The sequence below is a fragment of the Heterodontus francisci genome, chromosome 14 (genome assembly GCF_036365525.1).
Source record: "Heterodontus francisci isolate sHetFra1 chromosome 14, sHetFra1.hap1, whole genome shotgun sequence".
Classification (NCBI taxonomy): domain Eukaryota; kingdom Metazoa; phylum Chordata; class Chondrichthyes; order Heterodontiformes; family Heterodontidae; genus Heterodontus; species Heterodontus francisci.
The window spans coordinates 101,268,500-101,288,914 of record NC_090384.1 but is presented as its reverse complement, the minus strand read 5'-3'; the positions used below and the strand labels follow the sequence as shown (position 1 = coordinate 101,288,914).

The window sequence follows — 20,415 nt, the reverse complement described above, 5'->3', positions numbered from 1 at the left end:
CAGAGGTTTCTCTTATGGGGTTAATTAAGTGAGGTAGAATCCATGGCAAATTGCAAGGAGTAAATTTGAGTTTAAAATAATTATCGGGCTGCCCACAACTGAGATGCAATGTGAGGGAGTCAACAAGAGCAACTTGCATTTTTATCAAACCTTGAACATAGCAAATGCCCCAAGGCCTTTCACAGGGCACAAACAGACCCTTTTCCAGTAAGAAAAGAGTTAGAAGGTTACTAAAGAAACATGGTGTAAAATGTAGCAACTGGTGGGGGTGGGGTGGGGCGGATGAGAGGAGGGACGAGACCATGGAGGGATTTGAAAACAAGGATGAGAATTTCAAAATGTAGGCTTTTTTGGTACAGGAGCCAATGTAGGCCAGTGAGCACAGGGGTGATGGATAAACGGGACGGTGCAAGTTAAGACACAGGCAGCAGAGTTTTATATGAGCTCAAGTCTATGGTACAAGCAAGATGAGAAGCCAGCCAGGAGAGCACTGGAGTTGTCGAGGCTGGGGGAGGTGGCACAAGCAGGGATGAGAATTTCAGCAGCAGATGAGCTCAGGCAGGGGTGGTGACGGGCAATGTTACGGAGGTAGGCGGTCTTGGTGATGGAGCAGATATGGAGTTGGAAGCTCATCTCAAGGTCAAATAGCACAAAAAAACAACACTTTCTATTCAACCAGATCTACAAAATTTAAATAGGAGTGAGAAATGTAGATGACAAAGGAAGTGAGTTGCTTGGTGGGTGGGACTGCAGAGTCCCATGGGCCACAAGCTGTAGCTTGGAACCCTCAAAATCATAATCAGTAAAACAAAGGGCCATTCAGTAATAAAGACTCTGCAGATGTCTGTCACTGACTCGTGACCAGGCCTCTGCTTATCCATTCATTGTTTGTGGAGACTCTCTGTGTGCCTATATATACTGGGGAGAGAAAACAGATTAATTGCTGTGACATTACATTTTTAAACACAGGGTGGCATAGTCACAACATCATCGCAACTGCTGAACAAATTTAACTCAAGGTCTGATGGAGTCTGTGCTTTGATATGGTAGTTTCTGATTGAGTGAGCGGTTCGTCAAATGATCACCAGCTGTGGAAATTCGCCAACTTAAAGAGTGGAGTTAAATGTTATCCAAAATTTGAATAAGTAATGTTAGGGTTAACCTTTATGAAACACAGAATCTTACAAATGCGCAGGGCTACGAGGAAAGAGCAGGGGGAGTGGAAATAATTGGATAGCTCTTTCAAAAAGCCAGCACTGGCACGATGGATCGAATGGCCTACTTCTGCGCTGTATGATTCTATGATCTGATTAAGGTGTTTAAAATGTTGAAGGAATTCAACAGGGTAGATACAGAGAAACCATTTACTTTGGTGGGGGAATCCAGATCACGGGGAGATAACATTAATATCAGGGCTAGGCTGTTCAGGAGCAAAATCAGGAAGTACTTTTTCACACTAAGGATAGTGAAAACCTGGAACACTCTTCTCCAAAAGGCTGCAGATAAATTGGAACTTTGAAAACTGAGGTTGTTAGACTTTTGTTAGGTAAGGTAGTTGAGCAAAGGCTACTAAATGGAGTCAAGATCTGAGCTCTAACTGAATGGCACAAGCAAGCTCGAGAGGCTGAATAGCCTCCTACTCCTGTTCCTAATGTTCCGAACACACAGTGAACCACTGGCAAAGATCGTTTTTAAAAAGACTCACTCTCCCGGTGAGTGGCTCTGGGAAGCCTCCTCATCGTCTGTGTCGCTGCTGATGGTGATGACACTGACGGCAGGGCTCGGGGAGTCAGCAATGATGATAGTCTGGCGTTGCTTGTTGGCGATCAAGTTGCCGTCCAGGTCCTGCCCGACTGAGCCCTGCTGGCAGCAGCCTCCGCCATCATTTCTGCTGTGATTGTCCTGTGCTGCTGGGCAGCCTTCTGACTCGCCGGTGTTTGGACTGTTGGTGATCTTTGGAGACACTGGCGCAGATTGCTGCAGGTTGCTGTAGTGTGAAATATTGCTCCTATCAAGAAACAATTAAAAAAAAGAGCAAGGGTGGGTATGCAATCAGGGGCCTGTGTCCGCGCGAGCACGTCAACATTTATCTATGCTCTTTGCTAACGTTGGGGGGATTGCAGTGCGCTCCCCTCATCTTCCATACCTTCCAACGGAAGGTCCGGAACTTTATAAATAGACTACAGAAGCAAGGGAGTTATGGCTAACCTTTATGAATTGCTGGTTAGGCCCAGGCTGGAGTACTGCGTCCATTTCTGGGCACCGCACTTCAGGAAGGATGTCAAGACTTTGGAGAAGGTGCAGGGGAGACTGACTAGAATGGTACAGGAATGAGGAACTTCAGTTACATGGGAGAGACTAGAGAAGTTGGGATTCTTCGCCTTGGATCAGAGAGAGTGAGGGGAGATTTAACAGAGGTGTTCAAAATCATGAAGGGTTTTGATAGGATAGCTAGAGAAAAACTATTTCCACTTGCAGGAGGGTCAATAACCAGAGGACAAAGATTAAAGGTAATTGGCAAAAGAACCAGAGGGGGGATGAGGAGAAGATTTTTACACAGCAAGTTGTTGTGATCTGGAATACGCTGCCTGAAAGGGCGGTGGAAACAGATTCAACAGTAACTTTCAAAAAGGAATTGGATAAATACTTGAAAAGGAAACATTTGTAGGGCTATGGGTTAAGAGCAGGAGGGGAGTGAAACTAATTGGATAGCTCTTTCAAAGAGCTGGCACAGGCACGATGGGCCAAGTGGCCTCCTGCTGCGCTGTTTCATTCTGTGATTCAGTTCTGACAGATTTTAAGCGGATACCAACACTTCAAGTTTGGGATCAACACTCAAATTTAGTGTTTGATATTTGAGCCTATGCAACAGAATCCTCAAGGCTCAACACTGTTCCAAGTTCAAGCCAAAGTGTTACATACTCTACTAAAGGGCATCAATGAAGGCAAGCTGGCCTTTAAAGAAAGGCACATATTTATAAAATAATAAAAATTTACAGCACAGAAGGAGGCTATTTGGCCCATTGTGTCAGTGTTGGCCAGAAAATGCTCTTGGTCCGTAGATCTGTAGGTCACGGCACTTCAGGTGCATATCCAAGTGTTTTTTTAAATGCGATGAGGGCTTCTGCCTCTACCACCCTTTCAGGCAGTGTGTTTCAGACCCCCGTAATGCTACAGGTAAAAAGATTTCTCCTCAAACTTCTCTAATCCTTCTGCCTATTACTTTAAATCTATTCCCCCAGTTATTGACTGCTCTGCTAAGGGAAACAACTTCTTCTTATCCACTCTATCTGGACCCCTCATAAGTTTAGACACCTCAATTAAATTTCCCCTCAGTCTCCTCTGTTCCAAAGAAACCAACCCCAGCCTATCCAATCTTTCCTCATAGCTAAAATTCTCCATTCCTAGCAACATCCTCATAAATCTAGTGCGATCACATCCTTCCTATAATGTGGGGACCCAAACAGTACACAGTACTCTAGCTGTGGCCTAAATAGTGTTTTATACAATTCTAGCATAACCTCCCTGCTCTCTCTTCCATGCCTCAGCTAATAAAGAAAAATATCTGTATGCCTTCATATTCACCTCAGCTACCTATCCAGCCTTCAGGGATCTGTGGATATGTACCTCCAACGTCCCTCTGTTCCTCTATACTTTTCAGTATCCCACCATTTATTGTGTATTCCCTTGCCTTGTTTTCCCTTCCCAAAGGCATTACCACATATTTCTCTGGATTGAATTCTATTTGCCACTTTTCTGCCCACCTGACCAGTCCATTGATAGCATCTTGCAGTCTACAGCCTTCTTCCTCAAACAACCACTCGACCAAATTCTGCATCATCTGCAAGTTTCTTAATCATGCCACCTACATTGAAATCACTGATATATACCACAAAAAGCAAGTGACCTAGTACTGAGCCCTGTGGAACCCCACTGGAAACAGCCTTCCAGTCACAGACTATCGACCCTTTGCTTCCCGCCACTGAGACAGTTTTGGATCCAACTTGCCACTTACTTTTCTGACCAATCTGCTATGTGGAACCTTGTCAAAAGCCTTGCTAAAATCCATGTAGACTACATCAAACACAGTACTCTCGCTGACCCTCTTTGCTACTCCTCAAAAAATTCAATCAAGTTAGTCAGAAACCACCTCCCCCTAGAACAAATCCATGTTGACTGTCCTTGATTAATCCATGCTTTTCTAAATGGCGATTAATACTGTCCCTCAGAAATTTTTTCCAATAATTTGCTCACCACCAAGGTTAGGCTGACAGGCCTGTAATCACTCTGTCTATCCCTTCCTCCCTTTTTAAACAATGGCATAGCATTAGCAGTCCTTTGGGACCATGCCTGTAGCCAAAGAGGGTTGGAAAATGATAGTCAGAGCAGACGTTTGGAAGTAAAATCTGTCATATTGTTTTGTGTCAATTAATTAAAACGTAACAAGTAAAAAAAAAAGGACAGGAGCTAGTTGTTTTCTGCAGGCTTCTTCTAACCTTGGGACAGAAACAGGGACCTCCCATCACCTGGCATCTGAATGTAAACTTTTGCAGAAATAGAAAAATACCCTCCGATCAGGTCCCTGTTAGCCTCAGGACCTGTACCTGTGGATATTAGGTATTGGCCCACATTTTGCAGCCAACGGCGAAACATCAGCGCTCACCAGAGCTTGAAGAAAGCTGCCTGTGAAGTTCTAGTGACCTCTAAGGCATGGATTTCCCCTTTTCCGATATCAATTTGAATCTGGCGCCAAATCAAAGGGATCTCCAAGCGTCCAGCAATTGTGATCTCCTCAAGTAAGGTAAGCAGCCAATCATATTGAAGCATTCTCATAGGCAGCAAACAAGGAAGTAAAATGCACCCATTATCCTTCACTTTTAATTAAAATTTTACAGATAACGAAATAAATGATTGGGACATACATATGGGATGAAGGTACAAATTGAAACATCATAAACAAAATTTTAAAAAAAATTATTTTAAACATATGTGGAATTTTTTAGAATGGAGAAATTTGACATTCCACGAACATCAAATTAGTTTTTCAGAACATTAAGGCTGTTCAGCAGTAATTAAGAACTTAGTACACTGTTAAAAGCTCAGTTACACCTCACTGAGCAAGATGTGGATTTTTCAAGGGTTTTTACAATGAGATTAATAGTGTAAAAGGGTAAATTTTCATCAGTTCAGTGATTTCTAATTGATTGCAGACTGTGGGGACCTTTAACAGTATACGCTGTGGAGAAACGTAGAATCACTGACAGCAACTTATGGATTTCTGAGTTTAACTGCACATGTCCGACTCCAGATGTTGCTGCCAATTTCAGCGGAGTAATGACAGCCAACACTGGCAGTTTCACCAACATCACTACCTCAAAATCCGAGCCCTGGAGGCCCGAAAGGGCAGCTATGTGTCAACAGTAGAATAAAATATCACGCATTTCGCAGTACAATGCTATTGCCAAACAGTAAGCCCTCATTCATATCCCGATGACACGGAATCCCCATCTGTTAATATGTAACATTTCTTGCTGCCTCAAACAAATACCGAACAAGACATGGGCTACTTTCCAATAAATTCTGTTATATTTAAGAAACATTTACATATTGATGCAGTAATGTTTTACAAAACTGGCTTGCATGTGAAAAGCAGAACAGAAAGGAGAATTTTCAGCACAGTACAGGTTTATGCACCACACGAAGCTCCCACCTTACTTCATAAAACCCTGTCACCATATCCTTCTATTCCTTTCTCGCTCATGTACTTACACAGCTTCCCTTTAAATGCATCTGAGCTAGTCGCCTCAATCACTCCTTGTGGTAGCAATTTCCACATTCTAACCACTCGCTAGGTAAAGAGGTTTCTCCTGAACTTTCTATTGGATTTATTGGCAACTGTCTTGCATTGATGGCCTCCTGCTAAAGTCAAAAAACCTTTCAACCGACAGCCGTGCAGCACCTCTCTGCCATTTGAAAGCCTCCCCGTCACTGACCTCTTTTGACAGTGCTTGTTTTTCTTCCTGTTGGCTGCAGAGGGCTGAGCCCAAACCACCTGGGCTAGTCCCACACTGATGGGATTAGCGGCCGACAGCGCCATTTGGTTGGTTAAGAGATGCTGCGGCAACAAGGAACTGTAATGGCTGCCAGGGGCATGCACATTCCTGCGGGCAAAGGAGGAGACGGATCGGTCAAGTGGAAACACGAGGAATAATACATATTAGCCTAGAAAACATAGAGATTGAACGCCTAACACGTTGGGACAATAGTCCTCTATTCATGAATGTGAATGGATTAGTGCCCGTGTTTAAACAGGGGAGGCAGGAACATTACACCGATGCATTACATGCTCATCCACTTATATTGTTAATGGTAAAGGACAAGAACCAGAATATGAATGAATGGATAATATGCTGTTTCGAATCCTTCAATTTAAATTAGAAATTTACAGCAGAGAGAGAGCCATACACACGAAGAGAATTAGTGAAAGGTGACAAAGAGAAAGCGAAGTGGGAAGAGAGAGAGAATGAGATAGAAAGCGAGAGAAAGGGAGAAATAGAAGAGTTTAAATAGGGGAGAAAGAAGTATACAGTGTATAAAATGCTTATTTGCTTATCCTGCCAATTGTAAATGCTAGGCTACTATAATTTAAACAGACTGATTTTATGAATGATAATAAAACTGCAATAAACAGAACAGTTAAATGCGACAGGACGATAGGAGCTGGAATATAAACCAATTTTGTTTTTTCCAGGAACCTCAAATCCTGTGTGGTGGATGATCTCCAGACTCGTCTGAGAACTCCAGGGCAAATAGGGCTGCCTGAGTTGCTCTAATCTCATCAACCAAAGCAGCACACGACTTTACACAATGGGAGACGTAGCCCCCTGCACATGGAAGTGCAGCGTGGTGCGACACAGTTATGCTCTGTTACAATTCCACACTGCTTAGATTCTGCAAGCTGTTGTGAGGGAGGGTACCATTACTAACAGGCCATTTCCACCAGTCAACACCGAGGCAGGTGATAGATCCAGTGTTGTTCGCAATCACTGAGACCTGGAGACGATGCCTGGTATTTTGCAACAGCATCCGCCAAACACAGTCCAGGGTACAGCTGAACACGCACTCAGTGGCACTTTTTAGCTACTTGTCAGCCGATCGGCACTCAAGATTCTCTGTCCTGGAGAGATGATCAACACCAAAACTGCGACCTTTTGGGTCCTTTGCGTCAGATTTGCAACCACTTGTATTCCCTGGCATTTAGAAGATTAAAGGGTGATCGTATTGAGGGGTTTAAGAATTCAATAGGATGTATAGCGAGAAACTAACTCTTCCCTCTGCTTGCAGGGAGTCCAGGACAAGGGGTCATAACCTTAAAATAAGAGCTAAACCATTCAGAGTGCAGTAAGGAAACACTTCTTCTAGAACTCCCTCCCCCTCAAAAAGCTGCTGCGGCAAAGGGTCAATTGAAAATTTCAAAACTGATAGTGATACATTTTTGTTGGTTAAGAGTTGAAAGGGTTACAGAACCAAAATCAAGGCAGGTAGATGGAGTTAAGATAGAGATCAGCCCTGATATAACTGAATGGTGGTACAGGCCCAAGGAGCTGAATGGCCTCCTCCTGTTCCTATGTTCCTGTATTTTCAGCAGGCTTCATTATGAGAATGCAAGACAAACCCCTTTGCAACTCCACACTCCTCCTCCCTTGGCATCGTACATACCCCCAGTCACCCAGTCTCTGTGGACCAGCCACAGTATCGGATGGCAGTGATGTTGTGGAGGGCGTCATAGCTGTCACTTGCTGCCAGGTAGGGACCAGTAACTGCTGGCTTCGACTAGGCCATGCCTACAAGAAGAGCAAAAAACCAAGCTTTCATACATTCAAAACAACAACAGCAACTACATATGGCACATTTAACATAGAAAAACATCCCAAGGCACTTCACAAAAGCATTATTAGTCAAAATTTGAAATGAACCACCCAAGGAGATATTAGGTCAGGTGGCTTGGTCAAAGAGGTCGGTTTTAAGAAGCATCTTAAAGAAAGAGAGAGAGAGCAGTAGAGAACAGCAGAATCGTGGTTATCTAACTGGACAAGTAATCCAGAAGTCTGGACTAATGATCCAGAGGTATGAGTTCAAATCCCACTACAGCAGCCCAGGAAGTTAAATTCAGGTAATTACAATCTAGTACCAGTAATGGTGACTGGATTGTCTTAAAATCCATCTGGCTTGCTAATGCCCTTTAGGGAAGGAAATCTGCAGTCCTCACCTTGTTTGGCCTATATGTGACTCTTGACAAAGTGGTTTACCATTAAACTACCCTCTGAAATGGCTTAGTTGACTAGTTGTCACCACCACCTTTCAAGGGCAATTAGGAATGGGCAGTAAAAGCTGTCAGTGATGCCTACATCCTGTGAATGTATTAAAAAATGGTAGTGAGGAGAGGGTTAGGGAGGGAAAGCATGGCTGCCAGCGATGAAAATTGGGGATGCACAAGATGCCAGGATTGGAGTACAGCGATCTCGGAGGGTTGTAGGGCTGGAGGAGGTTACAGGGCTGGGGGGGGGGGGGGTGGAGGGGGAGTGGGGCGGGGGGGGAAGGCCATGATGGGATTTGAAAACAAGGATGAAGATTTTAAAATCACTAGCAAGACAAGAGTATAATGGTAGTCATCAACAAAAATTGTTCCATTCTTCAGATCTGGGTGTCACTGGCAAGGCCAGCATTTATTGCCCATCCTCTAGTTGCCCTTGAGAATGTGGCAAGGAGCCACCTTCGCTTTGATACAAGCAAGTGGGCTGCTGAGCCACTTCAATGGGCAGCTTGGAGCTGCAACTCTTGCTTGTATTTCAGATTTCCAACATGTGCAGTATTTTGCTTTTATTATACATCTGTGTGGGACTGGTGTCACATATTGGCCCAGAAGGATAAGGACAGCAGGTTTCCTTCCCTAAAGGACATTAGCAAGCCTGTTATGAAACGTGGATCTATTTGATTTTAGAGCCAGAGGAAATTTGCTTCCTTACGAACCTGCGTCAAAACTCCAGGCCTCAGCTGAAGCGGCTGCATGGTGGGTGCCTGTGTAACGAGAGGCACTGTGTTGTCCATTCGAACGGAGAATCCTGTGTGTTTACCTGGGTTAGCTGGGATGCCTGCTGGTATAAGAACAGAGGAGTGAGACTATCCCATCTAAAGACACAACAGCCTGACATTTCACCTGAAGCTAAACCGCTATCCCTAGACCTGGACGTGTGTTAACATGGCAGAACCTTAAAGGAAATTGCTGCAAGCAGCCAGATAGGAGCAAAGCTCTCTTCCAACCCTGTGTTTTTAGCTGACTTCACTTCTAAACGCTTAGAATCGATGAATCATATGGGTCAGAAGGAGGCTATTCGGCCCATTATGCCTCTTTGAAAGAGCTATCCAATTAGTCCCACTCACCTGCTCTGTTACATAGCCCTGCAAAATTTTCCTTTTCAGGTATTTATCCAATTCCCTTTTGAAAGTTACTGTTGAATCTGCTTCCACCGCCCCTTCAGGCAGTGCATTCCAGATCACAACAACTTGCTGTGTAAAAAAATTATCGTGACACCTTTGGTTCTGTTACCAATTATCATAAATGTGTTTCCTCTGATTACTGACCCTTCTGCTAGTGGAAACAGTTCTCCCTAGCTACTCTACCAAAACCCTTCATGCTTCTGAACACTTCTTTCAAATCTTTGCTGCTCTAAAAGAACAATCCCAACTTCTCCAGTTTCTCCATATAACTGAAGTCCATCATTCCTGTTACCATTCTAGTAAATCTCTACACCTTCCTAGAGTGTGGTGCCCAGAACTGGACATAATATTCCAGCTGAGGCCTAACCAGTATCTTACAAAAGTTTACCATAACTTACATGCTTTCGCACTCTATGCCTCTATTTATAACACCAAGGATCCCGTATGTGGTTTTAACAGTCTTCACAACATGTCCTGCCACTTTCAAAGATGTATAAGACACTAGTTCGGCCTCAGCTGGAGTACTGCGTCCAGTTCTGGGTGCCGCACTTGAGGAAAGACGTAAGGGCATTGGAGAGAGTACAGAAAAGATTCATGAGAATGCTTCCAGTGATGAGGAATTTCAGTTATGAAGATAGATTGGAGAAGTTAGGACTGTTTTCCTCAAACAGAAGGCTGAGAGGTGATTTGATAGAGGTATTCAAAATCATGAGGGGTCTGGACAGAGTAGATAGAGAGAAATTGTTCCTACTCATGAAAGGATCGAGAACGAGAGGGCACAGATTTAAAGTATTTAAGAGAAGCAAAAGTGGCATGAGGAAAAACATTTTCACGCAGCGAGTGGTTAAGGTCTGGAATGCGCTGCCTGAGAATGTGGTGGAGGCAGGTTCAATTGAAGCATTGAAAAGGGAATTAGACAGTTATATGAAAAGGAAGGATGTGCAGGGTTATGGGGAGAAGGCAGGGGAATGGAACTGAGGGAACCGCTTGTGGAGAGCGAGCGTGGACACGATGGGCCGAATGGCCTCCTTCTGCACTGTAACGATTCTGTGATTCTATGTGAAATCCCAGATCTGTCCATTCCTGCAGCCCATTTAAAATTGCACCATTTAGTTTACATTGCCTCGCCTCATTCTTCTTTTCAAAATGACTTCATACTTTTTTGCATTAAATTTAATGTGCTTGAGTTGAAGTGCTACGTGAATGGAAATGCGACGCAGGTGGGAGTGCTACGTGAATGGGAACAATAGGCGAGTGGTAACAATATGTGAGGGAATGTTACGTGAGTGTGAATGATAGGCGGGTGGGAATGCTACATGACTCGAATGTTTAGTTTAGTTTAGAGATACAGCACTGAAACAGGCCCTTCGGCCCACCAAGTCTGTGCCGACCATCAACCACCCATTTATACTAATCCTACACTAATCCCATATTCCTACCACATCCCCACCTGTCCCCTATATTTTCCCTACCACCTACCTATACTAGGGGCAATTTATAATGGCCAATTTACCTACCAACCTGCAAGTCTTTTGGCTTGTGGGAGGAAACCGGAGCACCCGGAGAAAACCCACGCAGACACAGGGAGAACTTGCAAACTCCACACAGGCAGTACCCAGAATTGAACCCGGGTCGCTGGAGCTGTGAGGCTGCAGTGCTAACCACTGCGCCGCCCCATGAATGCACAGCTAATCGCATTACTGAAGCAGCAGCTTGACAAACAGGATAAAACTTTTAGGTACATAGATAGATGGATAATGGACGATGGATCGTTGCCTGGGAATGGTCTGCAATCTCCCCCTCAGTGCTTCCCCAAGTCCTTGCAGTCTTCTTGCACAGCCTGCTGCCTTGAGAAATTATATCACTATCATAAAAAGGCCCCATTCCCCATCAATACACATGGAATCATAGGGCAAAAAGGGAGGCCATTCAGCCCATGCCTGTCACTCCCTGCTCTTTCCCAAATAGCCCTGCACATTTTTCATTGTTGAAGTCTATATTCAATTCGCTTTTGAAAGTTAATATTCAATCTGCTTTCACCGCGCACGACAGGATTACCGCTGCCTTCTATATAAATGGATGAACTTCAGTTATGTGGGTAGATTGGAAAAGCTGCTGCTGTTCTCCTTAGAGAAGAGAAGGTTGAGAGGAGATTTGATCGAGGTGTTCAAAATCGACAGATCTGGACAGAGCAGATATGGAGAAACTGTGCCCATTGGCCAAAGGATCCAGAACCAGAGGTCACCGATTTAAGGTAACTGGCAAAGGAAGCAACAGTGAATGAGGAAAAACGTTTTTAAGCAACAAGTGGTTAGGATCTGGAATGCACTGCCTGAGTGGTGGAGGCAGATTCAATCAAGGTCTTCAAAAGAGAACTGGATAATTACCTGAAGAGAAAATTTTGATAGGTCTATGGGAAAAGACAGGGGAATGGGACTATGTGAGTCGCTCTTGCAGAGAGCCAGCATACTCACAATGGGCTGAATGGCCTCCTTCTGTGCTGTAACCATTCTATGATTCTATAAGAGGAATTAACATTTTCAGATTACTTTGCGAGCTCTGATCTGGCATGTAGCCACTATTTCTCCCTCATACCTTGAAGCGTGGGTGGGCACAGGATGAGGGTCTGCTGGAAAGACTCGTTGCATCCAAACTGAGCGGTCCCCGGCTGCAGTGGCATTCCGTGGTGCATCAGGGAAGGTCCAGTCGGCGGTAAGTGCTGAATGAACGTAGAACAGTGTCAGTCTCAAAACTCCAGCCAAAAGAACACAGTGTCACTGTTTTCATAAAGCTACCGTGTGTTGCGGCCGAGAGCTCAAAGCTTCATGCACGAGAGGCAACTGTAGCACAGATGTTCCTAACTGCAACTTAACACAAGTGTACCCTTAAATCAACAACAACTTGCATTCATATAGCACCTTTACATAGTAAAACTATGATATAGACAGAGCTAAGCAATCCCAAAACTAACGGATCAGATCAGAACTCTACAGTCCTGTCACATCCAGTCGGGAATGGTGGTGGACAATTAAACTAACTTGAGAAGGCTCCAAAAACATCCCCATTCTCAATGATGGGGGAGCCCAGCACATCAGTTCAAAAAAACAAGGCTGAAGCATTTGTAACCATCTTCAGCCAGAAGTGTCAAGCTGATGATTCATCTCCACCTCCTCCTAAGGTCGCCAACATCATAGATGTCAGTCTTCAGACAATTTGATTCACTTTACGTGACATCAAGAAATGGCTGAAGGCATTACATACAGCAAAGACTACAGTCCCTGACAACTGCACTGCTGTAGTGCTGAAGACTCTGCTTCAGAACTAGCTGCATCCTTAGCCAAGCTGTTCCAGTACAGCTACAACACAGGTACAACCCAACTATGTACTCAGATATGTCCTGTACACAAAAAGCAGGACAAATCAATCCAGCCAATTATCAACCCATCAGTCTACTCTCAGTCATCAACAAAACGATGGAAGGTATTGTTGACAGTGCTATCAAGTGTCAATTACTCAGCAACAACCTGCTCACGGATGCTCTGTTTGGGTTTCGCCATGGCCACTCAGCTCCTGACCTCATTACAGCCTTGGTCCAAACATGGACAAAAGGTCTGAATTCCAGAGGTGAAGTGAGAGTGACTGCCCTTGACATCAAGGCAGCATTTGACTGAGTGTGGCATCAAGGAGGCCTAGCAAAATTGGTCAATGGGAGTCGGGGAAAACTCTCCCACTGGTTGGAGTCATACTTAGCGCAAAGGAAGGTAGTTGTGGTTGTTGGAGGCCAATCATCTCAGCCCCAGGACATCGCTGCAGGAGTTCCTCAGGATAGTATCCTGGATCCAACCATCTTCAGCTGCTGTAATCAATGACCTCCCCTCTACCAAAACGTCAGAAGTGGGGATGTTTGCTGACAATTGCACATTGTTCAGTATCATTCGCATTTCCTCATACATTGAAGCAGTCTGTTCCCACATGCAGCAAGACCTGAATAACATTCAAGTTTGGGCTGATAAGTGGCAAGTAACATTGGTGCCACGCAAGTGCCAGGCAATGACCATCTCCAACAAGAAAGAATCTAACCATCTCCCCTTGACATTCAACAGCTATACTATAGATGAAACCCCACCATCAATATCCTGGGGTTACCACTGACCAGAAATTTAACTGGACCAGTCATACAAATACTGTGGCTACAGCAGCAGGTCAGAGCCTGGGTATTCTGCAGCGAGTAACTCACTTCCTGACTCCCCACAGCCTGTCCACCATCTGCAAGGCATGTGAAGAGTGTGATAGAATACTCTCCAACTGCCTTGATAAATGCAGCTCCAACAACACTCAAGAAGCTTAACACCATCCAATACAAAGCAACCCGCTTGATCGGCACCCCATTCACCACCTTAAATATTAACTCCCTCCACCACCGATGCACAGTGGCAGTAATATGTACCATCTACAAGATGCACTACAACAACTCACCACGCATCCTTCGACAGCACCTTTCAAATCCGTAACCTCTACTACCTAGAAGGACAAGAGCAGCAGATGCAATGGGAACACCACCAACTGAAAGTTTCCCTCCAAGCCACACACCATCCCGATTTGGAACTATATCACCGTTCCTTCACTGTCACTGCGTCAAAGTCCTGGAACTCCCTTCCTAATAGCACTGTGGGTATACCTACACCACATGGAGTGCAGAGGTTCAAGAAAGCAACTCACCAGCACCTTTTCAAGGGCAATTAGGGATGGGCAATAAATGCTGGGCTAGCCAGCGATGCTTACATCCCAAGAATGAATACAAAGGAAAGTCCCAAGGTGCTTTACAGGAGTGTTATCAAACAAAATCTGACACAGAGCCACATAAGGAAATATTAGGACAGTTGACTAAAAGCTTGGTTAAAGAGGTAGTTTTTTTAAGGTGTGTCTTAAAGGAGGAAGGAGAGGTAGCTACGAGAGGAAGAGGTTTAGGAAGGGAATTCCAGAGCTTAGGGCCCACGCAGCTGAAGGCAGGGCCGCCAGTGGTCGAGTGATTAAAACTGGGGATGCTCAAGAGGCCCAGAGAAGGAGGAGCGCAGATATCTTGGAGGGTTGTGAGGTTGCAGGATATTACAGATAAAGGGAGGGGGGAGGCCATGAGGGATTTGAAAACAAGGACGGGAATTTTAAAGCCATGCCATTGCTTAATCAGCAACCGATGTACGTCAGCGAGCACAGGGGTGATGAGTGAACGGGACACATTGGGACAGTGCAGCAGAGTCTTCATGAAGGGTAGATGTTGGAGGCCGGATTGATAATTGATAATTATTTGTTCTCGGGTTTCCGACACACAGATCCCAGAAATGTGTCAATCACTCATTCCCAAGCTGCAGGATGCTGTTCAGTTTTTTTATCTGCACTGCCTGAATGTGTTTTGGAGGAATCACAACAGTCGAGTGCTGTACATGCTGACCCAACCTTGAAGAGCGGATAAGAGAGCAGGCAGCATATCCTGTAGTTAATACACTCTCCATGGTGCATCCTTAAACACATTGTGTGAAGAAATAAAGAGACATTTGCTTTATTACTTCTGTGCACACATTTTTCTTGGAACATGATAAGACCAGCCAGAAAGCAAATTAATCTGGGCCGTGGAATCTTTTGTGATCCAATTAACACTTCAGCTATCACCCAACTGACAGTGCAGCTACAGAACGGAGGGCTGCGTTTTTTGCCCAAATTGTACATTTTCTTCTGTTTACAGCAGAAATACTCCATTGCTTAATGTGTTACTGGCTTCCTATTCTCCAAACTCTGACAGTCGTGGCTCAGTGGGTAGTACTCTCACCTCTGAGTCAGCAGGTTGTGAGATAAAGTCCCACTTCAGAATCTTGAGCACAAAAATCTAGGCTGACACTCCCAGTGCAGTATGGAGTGCTGCACTGTTGGAGGTGCCGCCTTCCAGATGAGACATTAAACTGATCTCTCAAGTGGATGTAGAAGATCCCATGGAATTATTTTGAAGAAAAACAGGGGGTTTCTTTCCTTGTCCTGGCCAATATTTATTCCTCAACCAATATCACTAAAACAGTAAACAAATTGGCATTTCAGTCACCTTTCCTGCAGTGTCACAGAATCGGACAGGTGAGATATTCCTTGCAGGAAGCTCTTGTTGGGAGCAACAGAACAAATGCCAGTTACCTCCTCGCTCCTGAGCTCATCCAAAACCTCTGCTGCCAGCATCCTGATTCGCACCAAGTCCCCTTCACCCATCAAGCCCTGCACTCCTGGTCTGTCAACACCTTAATTTTAAATTTTTGTTTTCAAATCCCTCTATGACCTCGCCCATCCCTATCCCTGCAATCTCCTCCAGCTCTGTAACCCTCCGAGATGTCTGTACTCCTCCAATTCTGGCATCTTGAGCATCCCTGATTTTCACTGCTCTTCCATTGGCTGTCATTCCTTCAGCTGCTTAGGCCCTAAGCGTTGGAGTTCCCGCCTTATACCGCTCCGCCTCTCTGTCCTCCTTAAAACTTACTTTTTTGACCAAGCTTTTGGCCACCTATTCTGGTATTTCCTTCAGTGGCTCAGTGTCAAATTCTGCCTGATTATGCTCCTGTGAAGCATAGGAACATAGGAGCAGGATTAGGCCATTCAGCCCATCGAGCCTGCTCCGCCAGTCAATTAGATCATTGCTGGTCATGTACATCAATGCCACTTTCCCCCGCTATCCCCATATCCCTTGATGTCATTAGTATCCACATACCTATCGATTTCGGTCTTGAACATGCTCAATAATTAAGCTTTCACAGCCCTCTGGGGTACAGAATGTCAAAGATTCACCACCCTCTGAGTGAAGAAATTCCTCCTCATCTCAGTCTTAAATGGCCTATCCCTTATTCTGAGACTGTGTCCCCTTGTTCTAGACTCACCAGCCAGGGGAACCATCCTATCTACATCCACCCTGTCATACCCTGTAAGAATTTTCAAGTTTCAATGAGATCATCTCTCATTCTTCGAAACTCTAGAGAATACAGGCCCAATTTCCTCAATTTCTCCTCATAAAACAATCTCGCCATGCCAGGGATTAGTTTGGTGAACCTCTGTTGCACTCCCTCTATGGCAAGTATATCATTCCTTAGATGAGGAGACCAAAACTGTACACAATACTCCAGGTGCAGTCTCACCAAGGCGCTATACAATTTCAGCAAGACTTCTTTACTCCTGCACTCACATCCCCTTGTAATGAAAGCCAACATACCATTTGCCTTCCTAATTACTTGCTGCACCTGCATGCTAGCTTTTACTGACTCATGAGCAAGGACACCCAGGTCCCTTTGGACATCAACACTTCCCAATCTCTCATCATTTCAGAAATACTCTGCCTTTCTTATTTTTTTCTACTGTAGTGGATCACTTCACACTTATGCTCTTTTCCATTCACTTAGACTGTCCAAGAGCCTCTGTAGCCTCCTTGCATCTTCTTCACAACTCACATTCCCACCTAGTCTTGTGTCATTAGCAAAAGCACCTTGGGATGTCTTACTACCTTGAGGGCACTATATAAATGTAACCTGCTGTTGCTAGAAGGAAGAAGTAATTGCAAGTAGAGTTATTCTCCCTCCCATCTGCCCCTCAGCACGCAGTTACAGGGTAATGTTGGAATGGGCCTGCCAATATTAACCTGTCCTCTTAGTTGTATGCGCAGAAACTCCAGAGGAGGGAGTAAGGACATTTCTTACAGGTGAAAGCAATATTTTTCAAATCATAACGTAACTTAAATCGCACCAAGATACTGACCAGCAGAAACCTGAAATTAAAATACCCGAATGAGTTTGGTGGTGAACAGCTTTGCATTTCTTCAGAACCTGACTGCACAGATCCTGCAGCCCTGCTAGTTTGTCATTAACAAATCACATGCCTGACCAGCTGGCTTCACATAATCTACTATCAATTGATTATTTATTACCGGAGTGTTAGGAAACATTCACTAGCCAGCCCCTCCATCACGGACTGCAGGAGGTTAAATATCCCAATACAGGGTGTCAAAAGCTCACTAACATGCCATTTAGCCCAAATGGCCCATACCTGTGTTTAAGCTCCACACAGGCCTCCTCCCACCTTACTTCATTTCACCCAATCAGCATATCCTTCTTTTCCTTTCTCCCTGAAGTTTCTCCTTAAATACACCTATGCTATTTGCCTCAACCCCTCCCTATGGTAGTGAGTTCCACATTCTCACTACTCTCTGGGTAATGATGTTTCTCCTGAATTCCCTTTTTAAAAATTCATTCATGGGATGTGGGTGTCGCTGACTAGGACAGTATTTATTGCCCATCCCTAATTGCCCTTGAGAAGGTGGTGGTGAGCTAACATCTTGAACCGCTGCAGTCCATTTGGTGCAGATACACCCACAGTGCTGTTAGGAAGGGAGTTCCAGGATTTTGACCCAGTGACAGTGAAGGAATGGCGATATAGTTCCAAGTCAGGATGGTGGTGTGGCTTGGAGGGGAACTTACAGGCATCTGCTGCCCTTGTCCTTCTAGGTGGTAGAGGTCACAGGTTTGGAAGGTGATGTCTAAGGAGCCTTGGTGTGTTGCTGCAGTGCATCTTGTAGATGGTACACACTGCTGCCACTGTGCGTCGGTGGTGGACGGAGTGAATGTTTGTGGATGGGCTGCCAATCAAGCGGGCTGCTTTGTCTTGGACTGTATCGAGCCCTACTGGAATTATTAGTGGCTATCTTATATTTTTGGCCCCTAGTTCTGGTCTCGCCCACGATGGTGCACCCGTTCATGCTTGCCCACTGCTTTGCTACCCTTAATGCATTTTTACCCCTCCAGCACCCAACACCACTCACCACTGGTAGAAAGCAAACTTGCTTCTCTGTCACTGTTTAGAACGAGAATTGCAGGCATCATAATATGGCAACTTCATCGCTTATTTCATCTCCAAACTGACTAACTAGGTAGGACCAAGCACTCTTCCTACTGGAGCCTTAAAAAGTTTCTGTCGCTGCTCAGTGAAGGTGCAGGGGCTGCACAAACCATTAGCCACCACAAGGCAGTGCTGTTGAGTAATGCACAGAACTGTGACATTTCTTATGTTTCAGTTTGTTTCAAAGGAGCCTCTTAAGTAATGGTCACCCCATTTGCTACGCAAGACACCAAACAATGACAAATTACACTGATATAGTGCCTTTAATGTAGTAAAATGTTCAAAGGAGCTTCACTTTATTAAAAGATCGGACATCGAACCACATCAGGAGATATTCAGACAGGTGACCAAAAGCTTGGTCAAAGAGGTCGGTTTTAAGGAGTGTCTTAAAGGAGTAAAGTGAGGAGGAGGGGTTTAGGGAGGGAATTCCAGAACATGGGGCCCAGGCAACCGAAGGCACAACCGCCAGTGGTGGAGTGAGTAAAATCAGGGATGCTCAAGAGGCCAGAACTGGAGGAGTGCAGAGATCTCAGACAGGTGCAGGGCTGGGGGAGGTTACAAGATAGTGAACAAACACATTATTTTCTGGATCTTCCTGGGCTGTGGGCCTCAGTGAATCCAGCAAGTTCGCAAATTGTTGCCCCTGATGGTGCTAGAATAGAAAATTGTGAAGCGGCAGCAGCGATTCAATTAGGAGCTCACAGAGCTGTGGGCCCCATCCTACTGCATTTAGCACTGTGAGGACTGAAACAGGCCTCCAGTTTCCGGTAAAACAGGGGCTGCCCTTTCATCAACCTCGAAGACCCAATAAGCACAACTGCGCAGGTGATGCAAGTGGGGGAATCGATGGCTGCCTTTAATTACAGCAACAACAAATCACGGTGCAGCATTCGTCAGAGCGGATGAGCGGTAATACAGAGCCACGAGCATGTTAGAGAAAAAAACAGGGCCACGCCAATCCTGTAATTCTAGAGCCAAAAGAAGTTCATGGTGCAGGAGGAGGCCATATGGTCCAACACCCTCACCCGTAAGCTCAAAATCGTAAAAAGTTGTCTCTGTCTCAACCACTCAAATGCACCACTGCGCAAAGATATTTCTCCTGACAATTTCTCTCCACTCTCTTATAATGGGAGGATACAGACATTCCCCTTACCTGGCTGTGTACAGAGCCCAGTTTATTAAAAGCCATGCTCAGACTTGTGGCACTGTTCGAGGCAACTGGTCTCATAAATGGCATCTTATTGCGGTTTATTACATCATACAAATTCGGCCTCCATCTGCAAACATCCATTATGTGGAAACAGGACTTGACGCTGTGGGGAAAAAGTAAACAAACTGGTTGTTATTTGCATGAATTATAAACCTCATCTTTTAGACCTTAATGAGAACTGCGGGGATGTTTGCCACACAGAAAGCAGCCATCTGGCCCATTGTGTCTGTTCCTGCTCTTTGCTAGCGTAATCCCAATGCCCTGACCCCCTCTTGTCGGCCTGTGGCATCCTCTACCTCAAGTATTTACCCACTCTTCCCTGTAAAAATGCAAGTCTCCACCTCGACTATTCTCCAGAGCCAAGCGTTGCACACTCCAAACAGCACTCGGTGTAAATCAACTTCTTTCTCCTCCTTGCTCCTGGTGTCCATTTCAAATTGATGACCCTATCTCCCACCTAGGTTGAACACATGAGCTCAGATGGTAGGATAAAAATCTTTTCCCTGTCACCACACACCAGCAACTCTGCGTCACATCAGCTACAACCTTTGTCGCAACCAGATTCTTCACTTACTTCCTCAGCTGAAAGGTACGTAAACTCTCCCAACTGTCAATTTTGGTAAGGGGTCACTCAAGCAGGTGACCTGCTAAATTTGTAAAATCTGGGAGTCTAGTATGAAAAAGTAAAGCAGGCAGGGAATGTTGGAGAGGAATAAGCAGAGAAGGAGTGGGATAGAGAGGGGAGGAGTGGGATAGGGAAGACAGAAACGGGGAGAAGATGGATGGCAAGGAGA

At 45.0% G+C, this 20,415-nt stretch overlaps 1 protein-coding gene across 5 annotated transcripts in view; it reads right to left on the bottom strand.

Annotated features, from left to right (window-relative positions):
* hipk3a (homeodomain interacting protein kinase 3a) overlaps positions 1-20,415 on the bottom strand; it is a 259,278-nt gene that overhangs the window by 19,602 nt on the left and 219,261 nt on the right. For 4 of the 5 annotated variants that reach the window (XM_068046630.1, XM_068046633.1, XM_068046631.1 and 1 more), the window contains 6 exons: positions 19,565-19,724; positions 12,094-12,217; positions 9,031-9,155; positions 7,720-7,844; positions 5,994-6,161; positions 1,706-2,008 (listed from right to left, as the gene is read on the bottom strand). In XM_068046630.1, the coding sequence (XP_067902731.1) occupies positions 1,706-2,008; positions 5,994-6,161; positions 7,720-7,844; positions 9,031-9,155; positions 12,094-12,217; positions 19,565-19,724 (1,005 nt within the window). The remainder of the gene's footprint in view (positions 1-1,705; positions 2,009-5,993; positions 6,162-7,719; positions 7,845-9,030; positions 9,156-12,093; positions 12,218-19,564; positions 19,725-20,415) is intronic. The other variant, XM_068046632.1, reaches the window with a different exon arrangement.